A 16,981-nucleotide genomic window follows, 5' to 3' on the forward strand; every position below is an offset into this window, starting at 1 on the left:
TTCTGTAAAGCTGCTTTGCGACAATGTCTATTGTTAAAAGCGCTATACAAATAAACTTAACTTGACTTGAATTGTGTTGTGGAATAATATGCAGTAAGGACTTTTCAAATTTTACATTATTTTGTTATCCTTTCCTAACGCAGAACTAGAAATTGAGGAGACAAGTATTCTGTAAACAGTTTATTTTGTGTAAAATAAAAATTCTAACAAGTGAAAGTATGCTAACAGACAATATTATACTAGGTGAATGTACTGTACATGTTGGCCAAAAACATAACAATGCTTTCTATAGTGTTAAACATCAGAATTGAACAAATAATTAATGAATAAAGATCACTCTATAAATCAAAGGAAAGAGAGCACAACTGATCAAAGATCATCTCTGTTCATTGAAAAAATAAAACCTTCCTTTATAACAAATATATAGAATTACATAAAGCGACAACTACTGACTTTCTGAACAACCTGACTGTGCACAGAAGTTGTGCAGTACTTCCCCTGAATGTAATACACTCAAATTAACACGGAATAATCTCTTGCACAGGGAGAGGTTTAGTAAACATTTTGTTTGCTTTGGCATATGGAAAAAAGAGCAAATCACATTCACTACAGCCTATTTGTGCTGATAATTCATTACTGTGTGCACTCAAGGCACACAACCTACTGAAGTTCGATACGTAATCACCTGGTACTTGGTCCTTGTCATAAATATGTTCAAATAAAAGAAATAGTTTCAATCTAGCAGGAATATAAAGAATAGTTTGCTAAAAAAACAACCAAAACTGTACACTTCATTAAAATTAATTAAAAATCACTAAATACATACATGTTATTTACCAGCTGGGAGGTCCGTATGGTGAAATACCGTGACCGAGGTCTTGAAAGTACTGAGCGAGGCCCTCTGGGCCGAGGTCAGTATTCAAGTATTCAAGGCCGAATATATTAATTTTTTTCTTTACCAAATTCTAACAGAAAATGAGAGCGCCCGAAAGGGAAAACTGAGCCGAGCCGCCATTTTGAATCCTCATTCACGGCTGTAATGCTAATTGCTTCCTCCTCGGTATACAAGTGCACTTCCATGGCAGGAAAAAAACTACATTTTGCCGCCTGTGTAGTCCCCTATTTATACAAATAGGAGTCATTCAGGATTCAGCCATGTTTTTGCTCGGCGTTAGCAAGTTACAGGTTTTTAGCTTTCTCCTGAAATGTTTTCTTTTATTTCTTCTTCCTCAGGGTAGTAAAACTCGCTTTCATTGTGAACACTGTCATTATCGCTATCCATGCTGTAAAATTAATGCTATTCTCCTGAGAAATCACACATCACACTATCTCTAGCCGCTTTATCCTTCTACAGGGTCGCAGGCAAGCTGGAGCCTATCCCAGCTGACTACGGGCGAAAGGCGGGGTACACCCTGGACAAGTCGCCAGGTCATCACAGGGCTGACACATAGACACAGACAACCATTCACACTCACATTCACACCTACGGTCATTTTAGAGTCACCAGTTAACCTAACCTGCATGTCTTTGGACTGTGGGGGAAACCGGAGCACCCGGAGGAAACCCACGCGGACACGGGGAGAACATGCAAACTCCACACAGAAAGGCCCTCGCCGGCCCCGGGGCTCGAACCCAGGACCTTCTTGCTGTGAGGCGACAGCGCTAACCACTACACCACCGTGCCGCCTCTCCTGAGAAATGCTGGCAAAAATGTATAAGATTTTTGATAATCTTATAAATAAACCTTATAAAAAAAGATAAATGTTGACAAAAAATGCTACTATGTTTGTTGTTGTTGTGAACAAGCGAGTCGCCAGAGGTCCGTAACCGGGGTCCGTACCATAGGATACGGACCTGCTCGCCAGCCAATCAGAGCGCAGGATTTGAACCGTGAAAAAATAAAATGAATTATCTTTCTATGTGTATAATATTTGGTAAGAATGATCTGAGAAAATCTAATCTAGCTTTGCATACATATAGAAAAAAAGTCTTCATGATGAGAACAGTCACATTTTCTTTTCTTCATTTTCCTTGACTAGCAAAATGGAGACCAAACCTGTAAAGACCCATGGTTTTGTCCAATATCATGTCCAATTATTCTGCACTTGTATTGTCCTTGTAAAAACCAAGACAACAGAAGTGCAAAAACATTCAGTAATGAACACCATAACAGCAATGACACTTTCTCTTTGTAATGTCAGTAATTCTTCTGAAAATGGTCAGATTTATTTAACATATAACAAATCAGGCTTATCGTACCTGAGTCCAGGACTCAGACTCGAGTCCAACTCGCGCCCTAATTTTAAAGATTTGTGACTTGACTGGGACTTGAGCACTGATGACTCTGACTCGTGCATTAACTGCATTCGGACTCGTAAACTGGAGATGAGGACTTGGGTTTTTTCTTTATTTTTTTTGTAACATGCCATAATAATTTGGCATAAGATATTTATATCTACATTAATTTTTGTACTAATTTCGTGCAAGAGTGTCACACCTGCGCGTGTGCATCAGACAGACTCTTGGATGCGCTCCGGACAGTGCACGCGCCAAGCGGACTCTCGTGTTACGTGCATTGTAAACAACTCGCACCCGCACAGGATTAAGGCGCAATCAGTGCACCTATATAAAAACTGTGAAAATGCACTTACTTTGCGAAGTATTGAGTTGTGTTGCTGACACATTACCGAGCCTTATTTCCTTGTTTGGATTCCTGATCCCTGATTTCCTGTTTCTCATCTTTGATTCTGCCAAGTCTACGATAGCCTGTTTGTGCCTCGCTCGACCTCTTGCCTGTTTCACTGTTTTACGATTTTGTGTGCCGTTTTGGATTGTTTACCTGCCTTCACTTGTATTAATAAACGCACCTTCTGCACTTACATCCATCTCCCAACCATCTCTGGCAGAATACTTCACACTCCCTGACAAAGAGAAGCACATTCACCTGTTCAGGAACAAACTAATGCTAATGGCGCTAAAACAGCCACTGTCATATGGTGCGGTTGGACTATTGACTTGGATAAATAGTGGACTTGACTTGAAATTTTTTTAATGACTCGGACTTGAAAACTGGGGACTCAAGACTGGACTCAGCCTCAAAGTTTAGTGACTTGGCTACAACATTGTAAGAAATAAATGCTGAATACAAATAGCCATCTCGAGAAATTATTTTCTGTAAGATAGGAGTAAAAAGACCTAAAGCCAATACAAAAATAATCTGATAAAATATTCCAGTGAGGCACGTAGGATTGTCTGAACAGTGTAGTATGGAAAACCGCGTCGCATTTCATCAGCACCTAGTCTCACAGTCTCCATTCTGTGACTGACAGCTTTGGGCGTAACGTACAGCATCACCGAGAGTGTGAAAAATGATCTCGGTGCTCTTGGGGTCATAATAACCGCCTCTTCGGAGGGAATCGATCACTGACGTGCTGCACTGGGCTAATATCACGTGCACGGCAAACTCCTTGTAATCCTTACACAACTCCTTCAGAGTGCTAACTCCTGCCGTGTCCAGAAATAACACAGCGCTGCAGTCAAGGATCACTGTGTGAAAAGAAGGGAGGAAAACCTTGGAGGGCACTTCAGAGTCTTCTTTACGCTTCTGCTGCAGCTTTGCCAGCTTCTTGCGCCTGGCTTTCTCTTTCTGTGGGTCCAGACCTACGCTACGATACAGAGACTTCTTAAACAGGGTATGGTTAGCGTAGTAGATGGGAGCTTCATAGCGAAACACAGCAACTCCAGGTTGCGTGTGGAGGTTTTTATATGATTTAAGGACGTTGAAGAGGTCATGATGGTCTGCCTGGCCCAGCTCGAGTGCCTGGGCATACTGAGTGCGGCCTAGGACACAGAATGCAGACACCAGCATGCCTACCAGCAGGCCCAGCTCGGTGTTTACCAGTGCTGATGTGGCCATGGTCACTATCCAAATGGCAGCATCTATACGGTTCACACGCCACATTCGTGGAACATCTCGGAACTTCCGCAAAGCGCCACGCAGGTTCACCACAATGATAACTGCTAGCACGCACCTGAAAACAAGGAAGAAGATGGTAAATGGCATTTAAGGATGCTGAAACTGAAATTTCTATCAAGCCCATAAGAACTCTATAAGAAAAAAAAAATCAAGTTAAAAAAAAAAAGCATACTTCAACTAAACATGCAGTTTTCCCCACAATTTAATAAGCTAGCATAATTAAAAAATATAATAAGCAGCAATGACCAACAGCCAGCATGAGCTGGAAGATTCCCTCAAATCTTTATGGTGTGGTATAAGCGAGCACTTTAGCTTACCAAGAAGTGGTGACACAGACAGTTAGTGGGTGTTAGGGCCCGGTCCCACAACACCGATAACTATAACTATACTTATATCTATGGACCCTTTTCACGTGACGTCACGACAAACGCGGCCACCATTTTGGACATGTACTACCAGTAGTTTACCACAGCCAACATTGAGGAACGGCAGCAAAGAAAGTGTTTATTTTCAGCAAGACTTCCATCATGCCACTATATTGTTGTGCACCTGGATGTAGTAACCATCAACAAACAAGGCAAGGGTTATCATTTTATCAGATCCCGGTAGATGCTGACCGACGGAGAAGATGGATAGCGGCATACCAACGCTTGTGTAGTGACCACTTTGTTGGAGGTAAGACGAATAAAATTAGCCAGAAAAGGCATTACATTGCTGTTAACATTCCATTCTAGTTTACTGTAATTATGATCTGGCAGCTATTTACACCGGATCCAGTGTAAATAGCTGCTGGAGCCAACGTCCGAGGCTCCGGAGCGCGCTAGCTCGCGGCCGGCCGGAGCGTGCTCCGGCAAGCTCGGACGTTGGCTCCGGCAGCTATTTACACTGGATCCGGTGTAAATAGCTGCCAGATCATAATTACAGTAAACTAGTAAATACAGTTTTCTGCATCTCGCTCCTTTTTCTTTTATGTTTGTCGCCTTCCTCGCATTCAAACCGATTCGAGCCGAAGTCCACTACATGTCCAAAATGGCGGTCGCGTTTACGAAGGTCACGTGACTGAAAAGGGTCTATAGTTCCAGCTATGACTATACCTGTGCCTGAATTTAGATCCAGTCTGGAGCAGTCAGACCACAACTATCATCCCGACTATAATATTGCTTGGTCCTGGCACTCAGGGAAATAAATACATGCAACTTAGGAATAGTCATGGAAGGGTTTTTTTCCAAGTAGTAGCACATTATTCTGGGTCATACTGTACAGCTTGGACTTCAAAACAACCCATGTACATACTCTGGTGGTTGATATAATACGGACAGGTCACGGATTCCGGAAATATAATAAAAAAGGATACAAAATATGGAGTGGTTACGGATTTTAATACAGATGCTAATAATTTACGGATTGGTCACGGACATTTCAGTATATTACAGATTGGTTACCGATTTCATACATACATACCGATTTTCAGTCCAATGTTTGGACTGCCAAGGTTCATAATTAAAAATCTTACCTGCATTTAGATTTTGACTTTATTAATTTGCTATTGATATTTCATGGAAAATATCACATATCCATGAATAAAAGATCAGTGCTTTGTATTATATTTTTTATTTTCCGTGAATCTGTATTCCGTGACTTCATAATGCAATAAGGATGTACAATGATGCCCATGGAAAATAGCACGTGCTCAGACAACATCACATGTAAACAGTTACCTGATTGGTCAGATGTTTTATCGGATCAGGTCCAGGCCTGGAAAAAATCGCTCCAGAAGTAATCGCACCAATACAGATAAACCCAGGCCTGGGCTATAGGTATCGTTATCGGTCTGGTGTGACCACCAACCATATAAACTACAGGGGACTGATTTATTTATAGTTATCGTTATAGTCGTAGTCATAGTTATCGGTATTGTGGGACCGGGTCTTTACATTACAAAGTGCCAAATCCGCCATATATGAGTACAATACCATGGTGCTAATCCCACAACCATGTCTAAAATCACCTTGTGTGTCAGTCTCTAAAACTACATGCTTCATTCAGACGGCCTTTCCTCGTTGATTCAGTCTGAAGAAAATCACCATGGTGACTGGGAAGTTCATATTTCATAATGGAGAACACATGATTCAAAAACACGTCAAATGCATTCTTTGTATACAAAGAATGCATTTGAGTGTATTTATTACGCATGTAGTGATGCATCGTGTGGTGATAAATTATGATATAAATTTATGATGATTTGAATTGATGAAATTAAAAAAAAAAAATTGCCTCAATGAGGCTGTAGCTCATACCAGCCAAGACGCCCGTAAAATCGTAAATATGAAAGGTGGTGCCACCATCTTAACAACTTTTATACACACCTACCTGGGGAACATTGGACAGTGGTGCTTGAAAGTTTGTGAACCCTTTAGAATTGTCTATATTTCTGCATGAATATGACAAAAAACATCATCAGATTTTCACACAAGTCCTAAAAGTAGCTAAAGAGAACCCAGTTAAAGAAATGAGACAAAAATATTATACTTGGTCATTTATTTATTGAGGAAAATGATCCAATATTACATATCTGTGATCAGTTATTGTGCAGCAATAACTGCAACTAAACGTTTCCGGTAACTGTTGATCAGTCCTGCACACCGGCTTGGAGGAATTTTAGCCCATTCGTCCGTACAGAACAGCTTCAACTCTGGGATGCTGGTGGGTTTCCTCACATGAACTGCTCGCTTCAGGTCCTTCCACAACATTTCGATTGGATTAAGGTCAGGACTTTGACTTGGCCATTCCAAAACATTAACTTTATTCTTCTTTAACCATTCTTTGGTAGAACCACTTGTGTGCTTAGGGTCGTTGTCTTGCTGCATGACCCACCTTCTCTCAAGATTCAGTTCATGGACAGATGTCCTGACATTTTCCTTTAGAATTCGCTGGTATAATTCAGAATTCATTGTTCCAACAATGATGGCAAGCCATCCTGGCCCAGATGCAGCAAAACAGGCCCAAACCATGATACTACCTCGCTGACTATTACACGCCTTGCTCTTGGAGTGATCTTTGTTGGTCGACCATTCCTGGGCAGGGTAACAATGGTCTTGAATTTCCTCCATTTGTACACAATCTGTCTGACTGTGGATTGGTGGAGTCCAAACTCTTTAGAGATGGTTTTGTAACCTTTTCCAGCCTGATGAGCATCAACAACGCTTTTTCTGAGGTCCTCAGAAATCTCCTTTGTTCGTGCCATGATACACTTCCACAAACATGTGTTGTGAAGATCAGACTTTGATAGAGCCCTGTTCTTTAAATAAAACAGGGTGCCCACTCACACCTGATTGTCATCCCATTGATTGAAAACAACTGACTCTAATTTCACCTTCAAATTAACTGCTAATCCTAGAGGTTCACATACTTTTGCCACTCACAGATATGTAATATTGGATCATTTTCCTTAATAAATAAATGACCAAGTGTAATATTTTTGTCTCATTTGTTTAACTGGGTTCTCTTTATCTACTTTTAGGACTTGTGTGAAAATCTGATGATGTTTTGGGTCATATTTATGCAGAAATATACACAATTCTAAAGGGTTCACAAACTTTCAAGCACCACTGTATGCAAGCTTGATCGAAATCTGATCAATCCTGTTGGAAGAGTTGCGATTTTTGTAAATTGTGGACATAGGGACAATGACAACGGACAATGACGGACGAACGATGGACGAGGCGTGATCACATAAGCTCATCTGGCCTGGCCTGCAGCTGGATGAGCTAAAAATGAATCATGATTATTATCAGGCTGCGTAATCTTAGTTTTTCCTGGCTATAACTGCATTGTTTAGACAGCAGAGTAACACATGATAGCAGGAATGCATGTGACTTCACCTTAAGCAGAAGTAACACAGCTCTAATGCCGCAAAAGCACAGAAAAAACCCAGCAATCTAAAATGGGAAAGAGCTGTTGTGCGATTGACTGTACAAATAGATTTAACAAGAAATCGGAGCTCTCTTTTTACAGGCTGCTGAAAGCTGAAGGAAAGAGAAGAAAATGAAAATGCAGGTAGTATAAATGTTCATAAAAGTTTATTAAGAAAAGGCCTATTTATTTTTAACTTTTTTCATTTTTAATACAAGGTATAATTTAGTTAATAGTCTATTATATTTTACTCCAACCTTTAGAAATATGTGGGTAAATAAGTATTATTGGTGATTAAGAAAATGAAAGAAACTTTTTATTTAACAAACGGAATATTTAAGTTGATAAAGCAGAGGAAAATAAATGTTGCAATTTTTGGTAAGAATTAAAAAAAAAATATATATATATATATATATATATATATATATATATATATATATATATATTTTTTTTTTTTATTGGGAAAATCAAATCGTGAGCCAAATATCCTGTGGGTGTGTTTGTACTTTTAATGCGTAACTCTTTCTTCTCCTAGACTGAGATCACACTGCATTACAGCATACACTTACTTCTGTAGCGAGTAGAAGAGAGGCGCGATGACAAGTAGCACTAGCAGTAGCATGAGAGCAGTAACCAGGCCTGAGAGCTGAGTCTGGCATCCAGTGGACTCCTTCACCAGGGTCTTGGTCAGGGCGGCACTAGTGGTGAAGCAGTGAAAAAATGATGGAATGATATTGCAGAACCCGATGGCGTACATCTCCTGATTGGGATCCACGATGTAGCCATGCTTCTGAGCAAACATCTCCGACAGAGACACGGTGATGGCGAAGCCCACAATGGCTACAGAGAAGGCATCAAGTGCTATGCTGGGTATGAGATCCCAGGCTGGGAGCTGTGGAGGCATGAAGCCTGTGGGAATGGCCCCAGATACCTCAGATCCGTACTTCTCCTGGAAATGACCAAAATGGGAAGCCAGTGTGGCGATGATGACCACAAACAGCTCAAAGGGAATTGGTGCCTTGAGTTTGGATTTAAAGCGATCGTTCAGCTCTTTGGTGGGCACCAGAATGAGCAGGCAGAGGAAGCTGGTGATGAGGTCACACAAGTTGGTTTGGCCCAGATTCATAAAGATCTGGATCCAGGTTTTGATCAATGAGCCCCAACCTTGGGCACGAGGCAGCTTCAGGCCCAGCAGGTACTTCACCTGTGAGGTGAGGATGGTGAGAGAGGCACCAGTAGCAAAGCCACTTAGGAGAGAGTCAGAAAGGAAGACGGACACAAAGCCGGCCTGGAGGAGACCCATTAGTACCTGGAACAGAATGAAATGCTCAGGATTGTTTGTTGAGATCAAATATAGGTGCAGCTTTAGCTTAATGATGGAATGAGGTTGCTGTTCTAATTTTATGAGAGAATAATAACTTGTTCATTCAGTGAAGGAAATCTGAATCAAAATGTGTTCATTGACTTTAATGGGTGATACAATACATGATTTGTTAAGCATTATCACACATGGGTGGAGTAATCAAGCAAGACAAACATTACGTATCTGAGATACCACCACGCACATTTGCCTAGAGGACAAGCAGGTTCAGCAGGCTGCTGATGTAATCCCTACCAGTGTTGTTTTCTGCTTTTTTTTTTTAACTTCACCTGTCTAACAACCATAGAATGAAAAACTACAAAAAATTTTTTTGATTTGTTTGTTTAAAATTTGACATGCTAAATATATTAGTTCATATATTTCTCAATGGTGCACCTCAAAGATGTGTCACACACTACTTTTTTCTGAATCCCACCACCTGCTGCACTACACACGAAGCAAAGACGTGGTCTGGCTGTCATCTGACTGTTTTTACTAGGCATATTAAAGGAGAACTGAAGTCATTTTTAAACTTGCTTTATTTCTTAATTAACGTGTTATTCAATTACGTTTTCGGTTTTAGTAACCTGATATCGTGACTCATATTGGTAACTAATTGTAATTAAATATTATCCTTATCAGCCTGCTCGGTTTTTAGCCATGTTGAATTTAGTTCGTTTGGTCCACGGCAGGCGTCGCTTATCCACGCGATCTTCACGAGACTTGTGCGAGACTTCAAAACGTGAAGTGTCAGACGTGTCAGTGCCGCCATTTTGAAAACTGTTTTCCAAACGAAATACTGCACAAAAACGAGTTTAAATGACGATTACTGAGTACTTTTATCAAACTTTCCAGATTGCTATCAAAACGAACAAAACTTCCGGCTTGATTATGTCAGCATTCGAAAGAGGGCGCGCGTGTCTCTTGACAGCGTTGGCAGATGTCGGCCACTTTGATTTCCACTGTACGTTTTACTTCCGTCCTACAATGTCTCGCACAGGTCTCAGCGAATCTTGTTTACAGCCATTGCTTTGACATATGGACTGATATATTACAGAGCGTATTTCAAACACTCATAACTTGCTATAGCAGTGACAAAATAGCTATCAAAAATGCATTCCTATATTTAATAAAATGAGAAATAGAATTTTGATAATAAAAAATTTGCCTTCAGTTCCCCTTTAATTACCTTGAATAGATACTAGACAACTGGGGAAAAATTAGCAAAATAAAGTGTAGTGCAGTAAAAAATAATATATATATATATACATATGGGGCGGCACGGTGGTGTAGTGGTTAGCGCTGTCGCCTCACAGCAAGAAGGTCCTGGGTTCGAGCCCCGTGGCCGGCGAGGGCCTTTCTGTGTGGAGTTTGCATGTTCTCCCCGTGTCCGCGTGGGTTTCCTCCGGGTGCTCCGGTTTCCCCCACAGTCCAAAGACATGCAGGTTAGGTTAACTGGTGACTCTAAATTGACCGTAGGTGTGAATGGTTGTCTGTGTCTATGTGTCAGCCCTGTGATGACCTGGCGACTTGTCCAGGGTGTACCCCGCCTCTCGCCCATAGTCAGCTGGGATAGGCTCCAGCTTGCCTGCGACCCTGTAGAACAGGATAAAGCAGCTAGAAATAATGATCTCATCTCATCTCATCTCATTATCTCTAGCCGCTTTATCCTTCTACAGGGTCGCAGGCAAGCTGGAGCCTATCCCAGCTGACTACGGGCGAAAGGCGGGGTACACCCTGGACAAGTCGCCAGGTCATCACAGGGCTGACACATAGACACAGACAACCATTCACACTCACATTCACACCTACGCTCAATTTAGAGTCACCAGTTAACCTAACCTGCATGTCTTTGGACTGTGGGGGAAACCGGAGCACCCGGAGGAAACCCATGCGGACACGGGGAGAACATGCAAACTCCACACAGAAAGGCCCTCGCCGGCCCCGGGGCTCGAACCCAGGACCTTCTTGCTGTGAGGCGACAGTGCTAACCACTACACCACCGTGCCGCCCATATATATATATATATATATATATATATATGAAATACAACTATATGACTAGGCCTGTTACGATATTCGATATACCTTCTTGATCAGAAATTTTTGGTTACTCTGCCTCTCATGAAAACGTCACATACCGAGTACACACATCCGCTGAACTGATTGGTTTTCGAGGGGGTTCATTTGAAAGCTGTAGGCTAAATACTTCTCTGTAGAACCCTGTCCCTCCCTCCTCTCCCTCCCCTCTGGGCTCAAGAAGACAACAAAAGGGCAATAATATCACAACAACCAATCAGAATTCAGATACATTCTGTTGCCAAGTAAAATTGTAACCTTTCAACGTGTCAAAAAAGTTCTCGAGCCCTCGTCCTGTTTTACCGTTGGATCAATCACACATCAGCTTAACCCTTTGATGCAAAACATGGGTCAAAAGTGACCCGGCTGAGTTTTTATCTTCTATATCTTTGCAATAAATTAATTCCATCATTCAGTATTCAACGTATTCCTCAATTAACTTGTTTTTGATCATCATACATCCTTATTTTATTTTTTCCTTTCTTACTTTTTGAATAAAAACCCTTTTTGTATCACTACCCTTCTAATGCACAACATGGGTCAAAAACGACCTGCATTCATTTTCCAGGTTATTTCATGTATGGCTGAGTGTTTCTATGATATACTTTTGAAATAAATTCATTTTGTCATTTACTTTTCCAAATATGCAGTAAATATCTTGTTTTTGTTTAGCACAAATCATCATTTTTATTTTTCCTTTCTTAAGTTATGTTAGGACTTGGACTGTTTTGGCCTCTAGAGGCCGCTGTTATTTCCTTTTCGTGTCATATTAATTTTGGCCTCTAGAGGCCGCCACTGTTCCTGTGTTTTGTGTTTTTTTTTGTTAATTGTCTGTTAGTCCTAATTATCTTCACCTGTGTCCTTAATTAGTTTGTGTATTTATACCCCTGAGTTCAGTCCTCTTGTCACGGAGTCTTTGTGCTGTTATGTTTATCTCCAGTTTCCTTTGTACTGTGTTTTGTGGATCTTCTGAGCTTTTGCATTTTTGCCTTTTTCTTTTTGAATTATACTCTTTGTTTTTTTTTTTTGCCCTGGATTGTATATAGTGTACATAGTATAAATAAACCTTTTGTTACTTTTTCTACTTCCGCCTCACGCCTCTGCATTTGAGTCATTCCCCTGGTGGCCTAGTGGGGGTTTGCTGGATCATCACACCAACGAACCAGGTTCGAATCCCAGCAAAACCCTAACAGAAAGACTCCGTCATGACCGACTCAGCAGAGGCTGCTTCAACTGTCTACCCAGCCAACCTTCAGGGAATTATGGCAGCTTTGACACGCTTCGGAGCGACCATGGACACTCATGGACGTACGCTCACCAGCCAACGTGAGGCCCTTGCTCGCCACGAGGAACTGCTTCAGCAAATTGGGAAAACCCTGGCACAGCTGACATCTCTGCCTGCATCTCCTGCTCCAGTTCCTGCTCCTGATCCAGCTCCCACTCCTGCTCCAGTGCCTCCTGCCATGCTGCCTTCTTCACCTCGCGAACCCAGCCTTCCTGCACCACAGAGGTATGACGGCAAGCACAGTGAGTGCCGAGAGTTCCTTACCCAGTGTCAACTCACCTTTGAGCTTCAGCCTACCACCTACACTACGGATCGCCGCAAGATTGCCTTTGTGATCACCTTATTAGCTGGTAAGGCGCGAGCCTGGGCTACTGCTATCTGGCAAAGACAGGGACCTGAGTGCTTTGATTTCCAGCTGTTTTCTGAAGAGATGCTTCGGGTCTTCGATCAGGCAGACATCAGTACCGACGCAGCCCGAAGGCTCATGTCCATCCGGCAAGGAGGAAGCGTCGCAGATTACGCCATCTCGTTCCGAACACTCGCAGCAGTAAGTGGATGGAACGAGACTGCCCTGGTGTCAGCCTTCCACCATGGTCTGTCTGAACCCATCAAGGACGGTCTGGCCTCTATTGGATGCCCAAGTGACCTCGAAACCCTCATCTCACATGCTATTCGTCTGGACAACAGGATGAGAGAACGCCACCAAGCCTTGAGCCCCCCCAGCCTCCCTACCTCTACCTGGAGACCGTCTACCTCCTTCAGTGACTGTCCAGAACCCATGCAAGTGGGTCGTACTCGCCTCTCCGCATCTGAGAGGGAGCGCAGAAGGAGGGACAAGTGCTGCATCTACTGTGGCAAGCCTGGTCACTTCCGAGCATCATGTCCCGAACTCTTGGGAAAAGGACCGCCCCGTCCAGCCGAGGGAGGGTTGTGACGGGGCCTACTCTCTCTCCCGGACTCCCTGGCCAAGGAATCTACATCCCGGTCTCCATCTCCTGGGGTGAGTCTGTCCACTCTTGTCAAGCTTTGATAGACTCAGGGGCGGCTGGGAACTTTATGGATATTCACTTCGCCCAAAGCATCAATATACCTACTGCACCTCTTGAAGTCCCTCTGTCTGTGTCTGCCCTCGATGGCCAAGCGTTAGGTGATGGAAGAGTCACTCAAGTTACTTCTCCAGTCTTCCTCCAGTCTCAAGGTCACAAGGAAGAAATATCCCTGCACCTGATTCCTTCACCTGAGTTCCCAGTTATTCTAGGCCTTCCTTGGCTTACTCGCCACAACCCTCGCATAGACTGGGTAACAAGCCAGGTTGTGGAAGGGGCCCTGCATGCCATGCCTCTTGTCTGCTCTCTAGCTATCCTGTGTCTCCTGCCGAGCCCCCTGATCTCACCGAGTTATCTCAAGTTCCCACAGAGTACTGGGATCTCAAGGAGGTATTCAGCAAGAGCAGGGCCGCCGTTCTTCCTCCGCACCGGGCCTACGACTGTGCCATCGACTTGCTCCCTGGGACTACCCCTCCTCGTGGCAGACTGTTTTCCCTCTCTCAGCTGGAACGCAAGGCCATGGAGGAATACCTCAAAGATGCTCTGGTCTCTGGGTTCATTCGACCCTCCACCTCACCTGCTGGAGCCGGCTTCTTCTTTGTCGGCAAGAAGGATGGGGGGCTCCGACCATGCATTGACTACAGGGGCCTGAACAAGATCACTGTGCGCAACCGATATCCCCTTCCGCTGATGTCCACTGCTTTCGACCTGCTCCAAGGCGCCACCGTCTTCACCAAGTTGGACCTACGGAACGCATACCACCTCATCCGTATCCGACAGGGAGACGAGTGGAAGACTGCCTTTAACACCCCGTCTGGGCACTACGAATACCAGGTGATGCCCTTCGGACTCACCAACGCACCAGCTGTTTTTCAGGCCCTAATCAACGACGTCTTAAGGGACATGATTAACCTGTACGTCTTTGTCTACCTCGATGACATCCTTATCTTTTCCAAGACCGTGCAGGAGCACCGCCACCATGTCCGCCAGGTTCTCCAGAGGCTGCTACAGAACAATCTGTTCGCCAAGGCCCAGAAATGCGAATTTCATGTTCCCGAGGTCTCCTTTCTGGGATTTATTGTACGGACAGGCCAACTCCAAATGGTCCCTGCCAAGACCCTGGCCGTCCGGGACTGGCCTACTCCCAAGTCCATTAAGGAGGTTCAGCGGTTCTTAGGATTCGCTAACTTCTACCGCAAGTTCATCAGGAACTTCAGTTCTGTGGCAGCACCCATGTCAGACCTCACCAAAGGGACAGGTGGATCTTATGGCTGGTCTCCTCAGGCAGAAAAGGCGTTCAAAGACCTCAAGGCCCGCTTCTGCACGGCACCCATTCTGGTCCTCCCGGACACCTCCCAACCATTCATCGTGGAGGTGGACGCCTCGGACAGTGGTGTCGGTGCGGTACTCTCTCAACGTTCGGAAGGAAAGCTGCACCCCTGCGCTTACTTCTCCCACCGCCTGAGTCCTGCGGAGTCCCGGTACGATGTGGGGGATCGAGAACTGCTAGCGGTCAAACTGGCCCTTGAGGAGTGGAGGCACTGGCTGGAGGGAGCGCAACATCCATTCCTGGTTTGGACTGACCACAAGAACCTGGAGTACCTCCAGCAAGCCAAGAGACTGAACCCTCGACAGGCTAGGTGGGCCCTGTTTTTCAGTCGGTTTGACTTCACCCTCTCGTACCGTCCCGGCTCCAAGAACACCAAACCTGACGCACTGTCCAGGCTGTTCTCTGCCACTAACAGGGAGAATGAAGTCGGGCCTATTATCCCGGTGTCCCGGATTGTGGCCCCTGTCCGCTGGGGTATTGAGGAGGCTGTTCGACGAGCCCAACGCCAGGACCCCGGTCCTGGGACGGGGCCACCGGGCCTCTTGTACGTCCCACATCAAGCCCGGGCCAAGGTTCTCCAGTGGGGTCACTCTTCCCCTCTCACCGCCCACCCGGGAGCTCGGAGGACCCTGGACTTCCTGAAAAGACGCTTCTGGTGGCCTAACATGGAGCAGGAAGTAAGGTCATTTGTCCTGTCCTGTGAGGTTTGCACCAGAACCAAGAACCCACGACAGCGTCCCCAGGGTCTCCTGCATCCTCTGACCATTCCCCGGCGTCCCTGGTCCCACGTGGCAGTCGACTTCATCACGGGTCTCCCTGAGTCACAAGGTAACATGGTCATTTTGGTCATTGTTGACAGATTCTCCAAGGCCTGCCGCTTCATACCTCTGTGCAAACTCCCCTCTGCTCTTGAAACAGCGAAACTTATATTTAATCATGTCTTCCGAGTCTTTGGTCTTCCACAGGACATCGTCTCAGACCGAGGGCCCCAGTTCTCCTCCCGAGTGTGGCACGGGTTCTGCAAGGTCATCGGAGCCACTGCCAGCCTCTCCTCTGGGTTTCACCCACAGTCCAATGGTCAGACGGAGAGGCTCAACCAGGACCTGGAAACCACCCTGCGAGGCCTGGCTATGGATAACCCAACATCGTGGAGCACCTGGCTGCCATGGGCAGAGTACGCCCACAACACCCTGCAGTCATCGGCCACCAAGCTGTCGCCATTCCAGTGCCAATTCGGGTTCCAGCCACCTCTGTTCCCGGACCAGGAGGAGGACGCGGGGGTGCCCTCGGTCAACCAATATGTGAGACGGTGTCGCAAGACCTGGAGCAAGGTCAGGAAGACCCTCATACAGACCTCCAGAACCAACCAGACTCAGGCCAACCGCCATAGAAGACCTGCACACACTTTCCGCCCTGGGCAGCGGGTTTGGCTGTCCACTAAGGACCTTCCGCTGCGGGTGGAGAACCGCAAGCTTGCTCCTCGCTACATTGGCCCCTTCAAGGTGGTGCGCAGGGTGAACCCTGTCTCCTACCGGCTCCAGTTGCCCCGGACTCTGAGGATCAACCCCACTTTCCATGTTTCCCTGTTGCGGCCTGTACTGACGTCTACGTATGCCCCTGCCCCTAGGAACCCCCCACCCCCCCGCATCTTCCAGGGGCAGACTGTGTTCACTGTGCATCGCCTGCTTGACTCCCGCCGGGTCCGCGGCGGGTTGCAATATCTGGTGGACTGGGAGGGCTATGGTCCTGAGGAGCACTGCTGGGTTCCTGCTCGGGATGTCCTGGATAAAGAACTGTGTCGGGACTTCCATTCGGCCCATCCGGATCGCCCTGGGAACGTCAGGAGACGCTCCTAGAGGGGGGGGTCCTGTTAGGACTTGGACTGTTTTGGCCTCTAGAGGCCGCTGTTATTTCCTTTTCGTGTCATATTTATTTTGGCCTCTAGAGGCCGCCACTGTTCTTGTGTTTTGTGTTTTTTTTTGTTAATTGCCTGT

The 16,981-nt window shown here is 45.2% G+C and overlaps 1 protein-coding gene across 2 annotated transcripts in view; it reads right to left on the reverse strand.

Moving 5' to 3' along the window:
- Window positions 1-1,593: 1,593 nt before the first annotated feature.
- slc26a2 (solute carrier family 26 member 2) overlaps window positions 1,594-16,981 on the reverse strand; it is an 86,660-nt gene continuing 71,272 nt past the window's right edge. For both annotated transcript variants that reach the window (XM_060928041.1, XM_060928040.1), the window contains 2 exons: window positions 8,458-9,197; window positions 1,594-4,031 (listed from right to left, as the gene is read on the reverse strand). In XM_060928041.1, coding sequence (XP_060784024.1) covers window positions 3,290-4,031; window positions 8,458-9,197 — 1,482 coding nt within the window. In that variant the 3' untranslated portion in view covers window positions 1,594-3,289. The remainder of the gene's footprint in view (window positions 4,032-8,457; window positions 9,198-16,981) is intronic.

The sequence above is a fragment of the Neoarius graeffei genome, chromosome 8, assembly GCF_027579695.1.
Source record: "Neoarius graeffei isolate fNeoGra1 chromosome 8, fNeoGra1.pri, whole genome shotgun sequence".
In the NCBI taxonomy this organism is placed as follows: Eukaryota; Metazoa; Chordata; class Actinopteri; order Siluriformes; family Ariidae; genus Neoarius; species Neoarius graeffei.